General features: G+C 40.8%; 1 protein-coding gene across 1 annotated transcript in view; it reads left to right on the forward strand.

The window, feature by feature from the left end:
* The first annotated feature begins 872 nt into the window (after positions 1 to 872).
* The window catches only part of LOC104286728 (cytosolic 5'-nucleotidase 1B-like), a 115756-nt gene continuing 103565 nt past the window's right edge, over positions 873 to 13063 (forward strand). Inside the window, exon 1 of the mRNA XM_009885353.1 lies at positions 873 to 1046. Coding sequence (XP_009883655.1) covers positions 873 to 1046 — 174 coding nt within the window. The remainder of the gene's footprint in view (positions 1047 to 13063) is intronic.

Here is a 13063-nt window from a genome sequence, read left to right on the forward strand (position 1 = left end):
GGCCCCCCATTTCTTCCGACATTCTTCACAAAGAAGCCCTTCCATACCCCTCCCTTTGTCTGAATCTTTTTCAGTCCTGCTGTTGTATCTGGGTGACTACAGTACTGTGTGCAACTTTTCTAGTTTTTGTGAATTTATACAGTAGCACATCACGCTCTCTTTTTTAAATTCTCTATTCCATTACTAATTTCTAACAATTGGCTTATGTTTTTGTTCCCTCCTTGTAATGTGAACTGATTGTGTCCGCACATGGCAGCACTTGGAATAAAGCCTGGCTTGGTACTTACTCCATGGACTTCTGCACAAACTGATTCACTGGCCTCTCATGATCTGCACAAAGGTTGTCTATCGCGCTCTTCCCACTTGCGGCTCACAGCTGTGGCTGCCCTGCCACATCCTTGTCAGCAGCTAGGGATATTCTCACAGTCCTTTCCTTCCCTCACACGCCTTTTCTCACCTCTGACTGGGGTAGCCTGACGGACCCTACCACAAGGCCTAGATCTCCTCCTGCCCCCAGGTGGTCTATCTTTAGGCCTGAAACTTTTGGTAGTCTTTAAGAGAGAATACATTTTCAGCTTCCTTTAGATATGAAGAGTGGCTGCTTTACCATTTATCGCATTTATATTTTTCTACACAGTGATGATACGAGTACAGATTTTGGGCATAAGGACAGAGTGTGAGGACAAAGAAGGGACCAAGGTCCGATGGGGTGAGTATTAGTTGAAGAGCCATGTTTAGTGGAAAGAAAGAGATGTTGCATGCTTGAGTGATTCACTGGAGAAGCCCTTGACCTATCTAAAAAATGAACCACAGATTGTTTGATGAGACAGATAATTGCTCAGCTCCAGAATGGATCCTGGATGTGACCCAATATGCGGTATAGACAGCTTAGGGAGCAGGACTATGGCATGGAGCAATTAAAAGGTTGCTGCAAAGAGGAACAGAATAGTCTGTTCTCCATATCCCCTGAGGACAGGAAGAAAAACAGTATGTTTAAATTGCAGGAAGGGACAATTAGGTTAGACAGTGGAAAGAACTTTCTGACGGTAAGGAGAGTTGAGCCCTAGAATAGCTTGCCTGGCAACTGGTGCAGTTTCTCTTGCTGACAGGTTGTAAGAACGGGTTAGACAAACATGCCAGGAATGGTTTTGGTCTACTTGATCTTTTCTTGGGTCAAACTGAGAGATAAGATCACTTCTTCTGTTCTTCCCAGACTCACCTGCTAGAATATTAAAATTTTTCATCCCAGATTGCTAAAGATAAAAATGGATTTTTTTTCCATATTTTCCACTACTGCAAAGGATAGCTTGTTATATTCATCCGAAAATCCTGACAGACACAAAACCACATTCTGTGCTTGTAAAAGTGAAAAAAACCCACAGTTAAATCAAAGGGTCTCTGTCCAGTTCTGCCAGTTTTGCTTCGTGTGCTGAAACTAAGTATGACACATTTCACTTAATAATACAGTATTTACTCAGTAAATATATTTACCGCATTTCTTTGGCAGTCTTTGCCTTTTATCTGTTGATTCTTTCACAAGCTGAAAAGTAAAATGAGTGTTATGGCAGAGAGCCTCTTTTCAGAAGTTGCAAATAGAAACCACCTCAGAATACCTCTGGTCAGAGTTCATCTTGGTTTGGCTTTGATTAAAAAATTACAGATATCTGCTTAAAGTATTACAGCCAAATACAGGCCCAGGAGGGATTATATTCCCAGTTTTGAGATTAATGCGTTGTACAGCCCCTGGTAATGAAATTTAAAAACACTCTAAATAGTGGCCACTGGCCGTTTTATGGGACAACCTAAATAATTAAAAAGGTCTGCTTCAATCCCATATCCATTGAGTCCTTTTTTATAATGTTTTGCTGCCCAGAAATGGTCTCTGCACCAAAAGGTAGCACTAAAATGAGAATTTCTGCTGTATAATCTAGGCATCCTGGGATCTGTTTTATGATTCTACAAGGGTGTATAAAAGAAATAAGCTATAGCTATCCAGTAGAACTTTTCCCCATTCAGAGGGATTATTGCTGAATCTTATTCCTTCTCGTTCTGTCCAAAAAATCCCTACTCAATATTTTCCTCAGTTCTTCATTGATTGCTTATAACCCATGTGGAAATCCTTAGGTTGCTGATTGGAAATCAGCAACGTTACAATCCCTGAATTCAGTCTTAATTTCTGGCTTTCAGAGAAGCCACGTGTTCAAGATTGGTTAAGCATGTCTGCTTCTTTAGGCACCTACTGTACCATCTAGGTAGAGTCATTCCTGGAATTGTTTCTCAGATGACATCTTCTCTATAAATACCTAGGTCTTTCCCAGTCAGTATGTTCAAGTTCTCCTCAACCACGAGCATGTTCTACATGTCACGAACTGCTTAGAGGTCATGCTGAGGCTACACCCAAAGGCTTGACAGTTTATTTTCAAGCTTTGCTGGGAAACTCTACCTCGTTAGTGTTGCGTTAAGGGGCAAAGTAGTTTGGCAGAAAATAAACCCCCTTGCGTTCTAACACTCCTCGCCGAGGTGGGAGGCCAGGTGCGGCTGGGTTTAAGTTCTGAGTGATGCTAAATTCACCACTATCAGTCCAGGCACATTTAATATATTAAACTGTTACGGTTCTGGATACACTCATAGCAGACTGCACCTTCAGCCCAGTTGTGCTCATGAACTAACACGGCCTCGCTTCAGTGGCGTTCAATGAGAAACCCAAACGACTCGCTGCCCACACAGTGCAGTTCATTTAAACAACAGATACACACGTTCTTTTGGATTGCCGGGGATAGTGACTGTCTGCAAAGCACTTGCATGCGCTAAATTATAAAACCCCTCTATATAGGGATTTCTAAGTTTCCCAGGGAAGCACTTGGTATAGCCAAGTGTTCGAATCTTACCCACAAGCGTCTTTATGGGGGGGAAGAGAGGCTCAGCCCGTCAACTGGTCCCAGAAGTCCACAATGGTGTCTTCCCTTACATCCCCCTTTTCTTGGGCTATTTTTATACTATTTTTTATCTTCAAGGTGGAGTTTGAGTGACTCTAGTCATAAATACTTTCATTATGATTGGTGTAAAATTTTCTCACCTCGCATTTAAAGGTATAGCTTATGAAAAATTCAGGGCGCAGACTCAAGGAGGAGTGGTCGCACCTTGGAGGTGGGTAGCCTTTGGGATGGAGGTGTGTTTTGGTATTATAATGACATTATAATGAGCAAAGTTCACTAAAGGACAGCATTTTTTCAAAAAAGTGACAGATTGTTGGCTCAGCAGAACAAGTAGGCAGTTTATCAGTTCCATAAGACCTCTGAGGGCTCCATTTGGTCCCCAAGTTCCCAGTTTATCACAGGGTTTTAGCCGCAGCATCTCCACTCTGCTCCATCCTTCACACTGTTTTCTTCTGTGGTGCCATCTCCTTTCCATGTTTGCTGGATTGTCACAGGGTTTGGCCTTGGAGTCTCCACCCCACTCCACTCCCCGTGTTGCTTTGCAAGCAATATTGTACAAGGAATCGCAGGTGCAGCGGATTCTTCACATACCAGCTGCGGCTGGGTTTTACCCTAGAAGCCTTTTGATTTTTTTACCTTTCCTTAACATGTGACCAATGCTGTATTATTGATCGTGACATTTTTAGTAATCATTCCACAGTTAGTCAAGCTTCATCCTGTAGGTATGTACAAAGCATATCTAATATCAGCTACCAAAAGGTGAAGGGACAGCCTACTTTGAACATGAGACATGATTATGGGATGCACATCTGCCTGAATGGGACACTTAGCTGAGGAATCTTGATACAAGTCTCTTTCTCAGAGCCAGGACGCAGGGCACCTCCCACATCCTAGATTTAGTCTTGAATTCTAAACTGGCAGCTGGACGCTTTTCCCATAGCTTTGGTTTTACAAACAGAGCAGGGAACTCATACATTAAACATCTGCCTGAGCTTAGGAAACTGTATCAGGAGAAAGGTAATGGGGAAGAGAGACAGCTATGGGGCAGTTACATTTCTTCAAGAATATTTCTAGGTGTCTCTGGCTAAGTCAGCTGCTTCTCTGCCAAAATCCATCTTTTTTCTGTTCGTGGAAGCTCTTTTCTATCAGGTGCCTCAGCCTTGTGTCCTTCCACAGCACTGCCAATTACCTTAGGAAATAGTGCTTTCGTTGCTCAAAAGAATGTGAAAATAAAAATTGTAAGCATTATAAACATCACAGATAAAGTAAAAGTATTTCTTAGGATCTACAAAACACAATTATGAGCAACTGAATTATTCTTATTGATGAAGGTTGATTTTGTGGGGAAATTTGCTGAGGCTACAGACTCCACTGACATCCTCTGTTAGTCTTAATATAATGGTAAACGGGATTGTTAATAGCCCAGACATGTAAAGCACTCCAGGTTTTGAAGGATGAACAGATATTGAAGATATTAAATACATTTATTTTTAAAATATTTCAAAATCCTTCATGTAGAAATTGTATTTATAATATGCACATTCAAGATGTAATACCGGGTGGGTGGGGTAGTGGGAAGGTGATGGTGTCTTTTCCTTTGAAATAGAAATAACATTTATGAATTTTGAATTTCCTTTTTTTTTTTTTTCTCTATGCAGAGTTTTTTCCAAAGGCAGGAAAATGGTGTGTTCTAATTCAGAGAGGAAGTGATGTGACATTGCCAGTGTCTTGACTTTGCTTTTCTTTCCTTCCTCTTTAGGCTTTTTGGAGCTAGACACATAGAAGATAACAGTCCTATGGATTATCTACAGTCCAGAGACATGAAAACAATGAGACAAGGTGAGTGAAACTTCCTGTTGATGACAATGTAGCATAAAGTGAAAGAAAGAAAAAAAAAAGAAGGGAAAAAAATCAAAAAGATATTGAAGGAAGGTGACACAAAAAATTTACAGTTATAGTTGAATCATCTGTGTGACTGTCTTTCATATGCAAATTTTTTCAAAAGATTTGTGTGACTAAAAGAGCAAAGGATATCCTGAAGAATACTGAGGAATTTCCACTTATTGTAGTTTACATGGATACCCGTTCCACATAAGTGAAGGGAGATGTGCAGGCTAGAAAGACAGTGGTGGACACTGAGGAAAAGAAAGTAAGCCAGGCTTGACATAGTCATGTTGTGCAACTCACTGGTGGCAAGTAACAGGTATCAAATAAATTAGATGTCAGGTATGAGTGGGTTATAGTCAGAAGGAGCTGTGGACAGGGGGTCCTGGAGCAGCAAAGTGATGCAGAAGTTACATTTGCATCCAGATCCTGACTTCAAAACTCACAACACATTTCGGGAGGTCTTTGAGAGAGAAAGATTAAAAATTCTTAATAATCCTATTAAGAAGATACTGAAGATGGACTTTAGTTTGAATACATAATGTAGCATTGTTCCCATACAACGCAATACTATAGCAGCACAAGAGTTAAAGAGTAAGGTTAAACTGCAGTTTACAGTAGTTAACGATAGTAGTTAGCCTGTAGTTAATGATATAGAAATGCAAGACTTGGCTACAAAACGATACTATACATCTTTAGAAAACCTGAAAAGGCATGGAGCTATGGTAAGGGTGACATTTTGCCAAGGCAGTGTGAAAGATATTATCTTATGATGAAACACTTTGCTGAGATGTAGGATAGCCTAAATAACCAGAGCAAAACCCAAACTGTGCTGGACACTTGCTAGAGTCTTTGGGACTGGAAAGGAAAAGGAACCACTAGTTTTTGTCCAGCTACTGAGGACTACAGCACTCCAGAAATTAATGCAGGGGGGTCAGCAACTCCACAGAGAGCCTGTGCAATATATTTGTGCTGTATACCTCACTGAAACATCAGGGAGGAAGAGAATGTTATGTGGCAAACTGTGCTGACACATTAAAACAACATTGACTTATGAAGAGGAAAGAGCATCGGTCCAGAAGGAAGATCAGTCAGAAGAAGAGTCATCCTGGACAAGATCTATTCCAATCTGAACAGCAAAATCTGTCTCACAAATGCTCATTTCAACTTTAAATATCCTTATATTAGTTATAGCTACTCTTGATTACTATCAGTGGATAGTCCTGTGAAAAGACATTATGTTATTCAACATCAAGACTTCAAGCCAGTACCATGTTCATAGAATCATAGAATCACAGAATATTTGGGTTGGAACCGACTTTTAAAAGTCACCTGGTCGAACTCACCCTGCAATGAGCAGGGACATCTTCAGCTAGGTCCGGTTGCATCCTTTTTTTTTTTTTTTTTTGTACTCCAGCTAAAAAGCATCCTCCATCATTATTTGCCTCATATTTTAAGCTCCAGTCATCCAACAGATGGTTGAACATGACCAGCTCAAAACTCAAGTTGTGAATCACACTCTATGTGTTCTAGTAGGTGCTATTAGAAAATTGCCCATTTGAACCACTTGGAAAGTATTTGCACACAGTGGCTGGAGTCAGGAACGGAATGACTGGCAAGCAGAGCAGTGAAGCAGTCCCGTTAATGGACAAGGAAGATTATTAAAAGAACGGGGTTACTTTTTGTCTATGTTAACGACCAACTTTTATTCCCCTTTTGCCCTCCTTCAGCCATTTCATCACACACTTTTCCACTGAGCAGAGGAGTAAATAAAAACTGGTCGTACGGGTTGGCATTGATAAAATCAAGTTCACAAGCAGATATTTCAAACCCTTTATTAGCGGGGCCATAAACTACGTATGCTGTTTGATTAGGATATGATGAAAAGAATTTATTAGCAGATGTGTATTCAGCTACACTGTTTTACTGGCAGCTTTATGAGATTCTCTCTTCGGCTGACAGGTGCGGCCTGCCAGCTGCTTTGTACAGTAAACAGGGGATGGAGAGCATGCCATGTGCAATGATTTAATCAGTTACCATCAAGTGCTAGAAAATAAACAAGGTTTTGTGCATTTCTTTCAGTTCCATGTATATTAATTGAAACCAAATATTACAAATGACACTGAAAGAGAGTATCGCTGATCAGAGGAGACTTAAATTTAATAGGACACAGCCATGTAATACATAAATATAATAAAACACAGTCATGTAATACATAAATATTTGGTTAAAAGATAGCAGAATTTTGTTAAACTTGGCAATGGGAAGTCTTTTGAAGTCTCATTTGTCAGTTTCCATTCATGGGACAGTCAAATCTAGTCATTTGGGTCACAGCTGGCAAAAGAAAGATGATCCTCTTGGTTTATTGTTCTGATACAAAATTGTCATTACAAATTGAAAACACAGAGCAAATAAAAGAGGGCAAATGGGGAACTTGTGTGGTTACGTATTTTTAACTGTTGCGTCTGGCTGTACTTTGTTTAATAGGGGTTGCAGAATTCAAGATGTCTATATCCTGGGTCTCATTACTATTGTTTAAAATTTCTATGCCACTAGTTTACAATTAAAATGTTCTTTCTCAACTCAGTTCTCATATCCCATGTTTTTGGTGCTCTAAATATGTGTAACCTGAACTAATATTTTAGTAAGTATCTGACAGCTGCATTGAAACTTTTTTATTTCAAATATTTGCATGTCAAAATAAAGACATCTAAGATTATTTTTTTTTCTGCAGCAAAATGCGAGTGTTCATGTATTTTAAAGAAAAACTAAAACCACTAAATTGATGCAAGAACATTTCACAAAGGATGCCTTAGCTTTATTTTCTGCATGTTTATGACAAAAGAATGTCATGATTACACTGCAAGCAAGGACAGGTTGAGAAGAGCTGCCAAGCAGCTAGAAAACTCTCCAAACTCATTGCATAAATAATTATAGCATTGATTTGTTAAAACTGATGACAACTGAAACCATGGTAGTATTTTGAAAAAAAAAGTGGGCTTGTCTTTGCAGTGTCAATACTCAGCCTAAGTGCACATTCAGATTTGAGTAGATTTTCTGTGCTGGTTATGAGTCAAGCTCTTGCACAGAATCAGAGGTCTTAGAGAAGAAACTGCACCAGTGGCAGAAGACTTCATTCTCTGTCTAGTTTTTTGATTATAACCATTTCTCTGAAGAAGGCAGAGATTATTTTTGTTCTTCTGCTGCAAACATTTTTGAAAGGATAGGCTGCACTGCATTCTCTTTGGTGACTTCTTTCTGGACTGGTACAGCTTATTAAGTTTCTAACTCAAAGAGCTGCATGTCTCTTCTGAGAGATGTTGGTTATTCGACTGAGAAGCCAACTTGTGGGTTCAGGTATCTGTTCTTCCTTCTTGTTAGGGCCAGTGCGTAAAGATATAACATTCATTTGAGAAAAGGGCAGTGGTATTCATTGATTGTACTAGTTAACTATAAGAAACAAAATACTGTGGATAAGCAAAGAGGAGGTAACCGAGAAAGGGTCTTGAATATATGCACCAGCACTTTGTTTTGGATTCAGAACAGAATCAGAGGCAGCTGAAAGACTTCAAAGAGCATGTGGAAATGATGCTGTTGCGAAGGGATATGTCTGTGGATTGCAAACAATTTAGGGAGATTAGCAGCAAACAGAAGAGCTAAGGATGATGGAATGAATGGGTGGAAACTTGCTGGGAATAAATGCAGTCTGGAAGCGGGAATTTTGGAACCAACAAAGGAACAAAGATTTGAAACAGTGCTATCCTGGCAGGGATGAAGACTGAAACCTGCCTACTGTCAAGAAGGGTCTTGCAGTTTTGTAACGGGGACTGTACGATGCAGTTTCCCAGGACCGGACTCAATGATCCAGGTTGTCTCTTTCAGCTCTATATATTGCTGTGGATGGAGTGAGATACTGAAAAAAAAATTAGGCAACACCAATTTTAATGATTTGAGAGGTGAGTTTCCAGCAATAACCGCCAGAGTATCCAAAGCTGTGATAACTGCAGGTCAGACTAGGCAGAAATAAGACATTTTATAATGGAGTATGATGTACTTACTCACCGTCATTCACTCTTTTTCTCTTCAGGCTCCTTGCTGAATTTCCTTGCTGAAGCACAGACCACAGCTTAGCCTGTGCAGGATTTTACAAAGAAAAGTGTTACATCAAGAGCATGTGTTGTGCAACCTACTAGGAAATAGCATTTACTACACACCCACACTTGCAATCAGCTTTTGGGATGCTTCAGAGAATCTGTCTTGAGCAGCTACTAGGCAGTAACTCAATCTAGATTTTTCCACGCAAACATTCTTACCATACATAGCTATTAAGTACATTTACAGTGTAGGGTTTGCTTCAGGGCATTGTTGTGTTAAGGGACAGAGTAGTTTTGGCAGAAAATAAACCCCCTTGCGTTCTAACACTCCTCGCCGAGGTGGGAGGCCAGGTGCGGCTGGGTTTAAATTCTGAGTGATGCCCAATTCACCACTATCAGTCCAGGCACGTTTAATATATTAAACTGTTATGGTTCTGGATACACTCATAGCAGACTGCACCTTCAGCCCAGTTGTGCTCATGAACTAACACGGCCTCGCTTCAGTGGCGTTCAATGAGAAACCCAAACGACTCGCTGCCCACACAGTGCAGTTCATTTAAACAACAGATACACAACTTCTTTTGGATTGCCGGGGATAGTGACTGTCTGCAAAGCACGTGCGAATACTAAAGATGCTAGCAATATAGCTTGGTTACAAATGCGCTAAATTATAAAACCCCTCTATATAGGGATTTCTAAGTTTCCCAGGGAAGCACTTGGTATAGCCAAGTGTTCGAATCTTACCCACAAGCGTCTTTAGGGGGGGGAAGAGAGGCTCAGCCCATCAACTGGTCCCAGAAGTCCACAATGGTGTCTTCCCTCCCATCCCCCTTTTCTTGGGCTATTTTTATACTATTTTTTATCTTCAAGGTGGAGTTTGAGTGACTCTAGTCATAAATACTTTCATTATGATTGGTGTAAAATTTTCTCACCTCACATTTAAAGGTATAGCTTATGAAAAATTCAGGGCGCAGACTCAAGGAGGAGTGGTCGCACCTTGGAGGTGGGTAGCCTTTGGGATGGAGGTGTGTTAATGACATTATAATGAGCAAAGTTCACTAAAGGACAGCATTTTTTCAAAAAAGTGACAGATTGTTGGCTCAGCAGAACAAGTAGGCAGTTTATCAATCAGTTCCATAAGACCTCTGAGGGCTCCATTTGGTCCCTAAGTTCCCAGTTTATTACAGGTTTAGCTGCAGCGTCTCCACTCTGCTCCATCCTTCACACTGTTTTCTTCTGTGGTGCCATCTCCTTTCCATGTTTGCTGGATTGTCACAGGGTTTGGCCTTGGAGTCTCTACTGCACTCCACTCCCCGTGTTGGTTTGCAAGCAATATTGTACAGGGAAACACAGATGTAGTGGATTTTTTACATACCATCTGCAGCTGTATTTTACCCTAGAAGCCTTTTGATTTCATACTTTTCCTTAACGTGTGAACAATGCTGTATTATTGATTATTTTTAGTAATTATTCCACAGGCATGAACGTACAGAAACACTCCTTGCACCCTTTCCACAGAGATGTTTTCTATTTTCTCCCAAGTGACAAGACAGCCTGTCCATCAGCTGGGGGTCTAGGCCAGGTAAGAGGGGTAGCTCGTCGGATCATCTCAGAGCCTGCATCTATACTAGTAACATAAATGATGTTGTGGTCCTGAAGCTAGCAAAACTTGATATGGTTATCTCCATAGTATTAAACTCTTTTCACCTCTAAAATAAGGTGGCCACATTCAGATTCAACATTGGGAATATTTTCATCCCATATGTTATCCCCAAACCACACCTGGGAATCATCAGGGAGAGTGCCAGTTATCTTGAGTCAAAATCAGGCAAGGCACCATTTAACATTACAGATAATGGAGTTTTAGTGTCTGTGCCTTGCTGGTAAAGATGAAACCTCAGGATACAGCTAAAGAGTCTGCAGTCTGGATCCACAACAACAACAGACTTCAGGATGTAATAAACTCATTTACATTTATATTGCATGTCAAGCTCAGGTCAGCATTCTGGATCTGAACTCTAACTTACTGACACTGCAAAAATTTACAGCCCTAAAACAAGGTTGCAATTCCCTCGATGGCAGGTTTTTAAGTTCTTTGGGCTGCTAAGGTCCAAGGTGAGACAGTATATGATGCTCAGGTCTGTTTTGCAGGCTGAAATGAATAAGGACATTTTGAGAAAGTACTTCGAACCATCTCCCAGCAGCTGGGCACCAGTAAGTTTTTTGCAGAAATGGCCTTTTGAGGCACCAAGGAACTTGAGGCAGGTCTGCAGTGCTGTGCTCCGGTGGTGGGAGGGCTATTCACTATTGGCTGCTAGCTGAGCCCCACACAGTAGCAACTAGTCCATAGGATTAAGTCTATGTTGCAAATATTGCAGAGTGAGAACATAGCCTTCTCCTTGTGTTGTTCCACCATGGAGTCTACAGTTATTCTAATCCTGTTATATGTAAAGTTTTCTGACTTTGTTCCTTTTGTCTCCAACACAGCATATGTGTCATCTGCCAGCCTGATTGCTGTTCGATTTCCCAAGCAATCTTGCTCCATTCTTCCTGTCTGCCCACAAGTAACCTCTGCCATCCATGCCCTATCCCTAACTGTCCCAGGCACTGCATGACTGTCATATCAGATAACCTGTTCAAGTTTCATTCCCAAAGTTTCTCTCTCCTACCTCAGCTCTAAACATCTCCAATAGGCAAGCAAGGGCTGCCTTTTTAGAAGCCCTCTGCACAGCTTTGCAGCCGACTGTTGTGCATGCCCAAGTACAACCTTAAGCACTCCTCCAGTGGCTTTGGGACTTTTGTGAGTATGCATATTCTTCAGTCTCCACACGTGCAGATACTGAGAAGTCATGAAAACCACATAAGTGACTGTCCAGCTATTCTGGTCTGGAGTGCAAAGTATCATACAGTTGTAGTAACGGATTGGTTTGAGCTAAGCACGTGCACTGCACCTACACGGTAGTGGTCAGTATTTCCTCGATATTTCTGGTTCTCAGTGCCTGCATATAAAGGGCAGCTTATTTCTCCTTTGTGCACCTCTGTTTTCTGCTCACCTCCCTGCTTTTACTGACCAGTGTACTGCTGGAGAACACAACTGCAGCAACATTTATACCCCTTTGGGTCCTTTTGGGCCCTAATGATTTTCTAAATAGAAGCTATTTTCTTTTTAATTCCCCAAATACACAGAAGGATCAGGCAACATTTCGTCTTAAGCACAGAGCCCCACCAAAACATATTCCTAATGTTATTTATACAGTATTTTTATATGGACAGAAGTTATCCTCTGGACCCCTGCCAAGGAAATTGGACAAGTAGGTGAGGGCCTAGAAATAACTGCTAATCTCAGGAAGGCAATGTGCTTCCATCTCCAGGGTCTTTGTTTAAATTCTTTGCTGCAGATTATATACACCACTGAATGTATTCTTCTTGGACAGATGAATTTAACCACCGTGAATCCGGGCTTGCAGTCTAACTTCAGGACTGCTGCAGTACACCCTAGCTACAAATACAAGTGTTTTGAAAAGGAGTGATGGGTTTCAATGCTGGAAGTAAAAGTAAATTTTCAAACCCTGTAATTAAAATTTCCTGGTTTTGCAAAGTTGGCAGCTTTCACAATGACATCTGTAAGGTTTTTTTCGGTCTTGACACCTGCAAAAAAAAAAACCACCTTTCAGGGATTGGTAGAAAAAATGAACACGACTTGGCAAAATATTTTCTCATAACATCTTAAAAAGATATGCCACTTTTACAGATAACACTCACTCCTTTTTAAGCACATTCTTCTTGTTACAGGCCAATGTTTCTGATCTGTTGTTAATTTCCACTAGATACAGTCACTCATTACGCGATGGTTTTGGTGGAGATCAACAGAATATAGACATGTATACATGCCCAGACCCACCTAAAAGATGGCATCAAGCACGCTGGATGACATGTGATGATAAAACACACTGCTCACTGTATACTAAGTCTTTCAAACACTTCTACATGCCATTAAATTCATACTGGTCACAGAAGAATTTTGTGACCATGAAAACTTGGTTAGGAACTCAGTTGAGTGGTAACAGCCAGAGAGTGATGAGATTCAGTCTAACTACACGTGAGAGATGTCCTTGGCGCACATTAGCTTTTGAAGGGCTAGGGTATCAG

Source organism: Charadrius vociferus, unplaced genomic scaffold (genome assembly GCF_000708025.1).
Source record: "Charadrius vociferus isolate BGI_N301 unplaced genomic scaffold, ASM70802v2 scaffold173, whole genome shotgun sequence".
Taxonomy (NCBI): Eukaryota; Metazoa; Chordata; class Aves; order Charadriiformes; family Charadriidae; genus Charadrius; species Charadrius vociferus.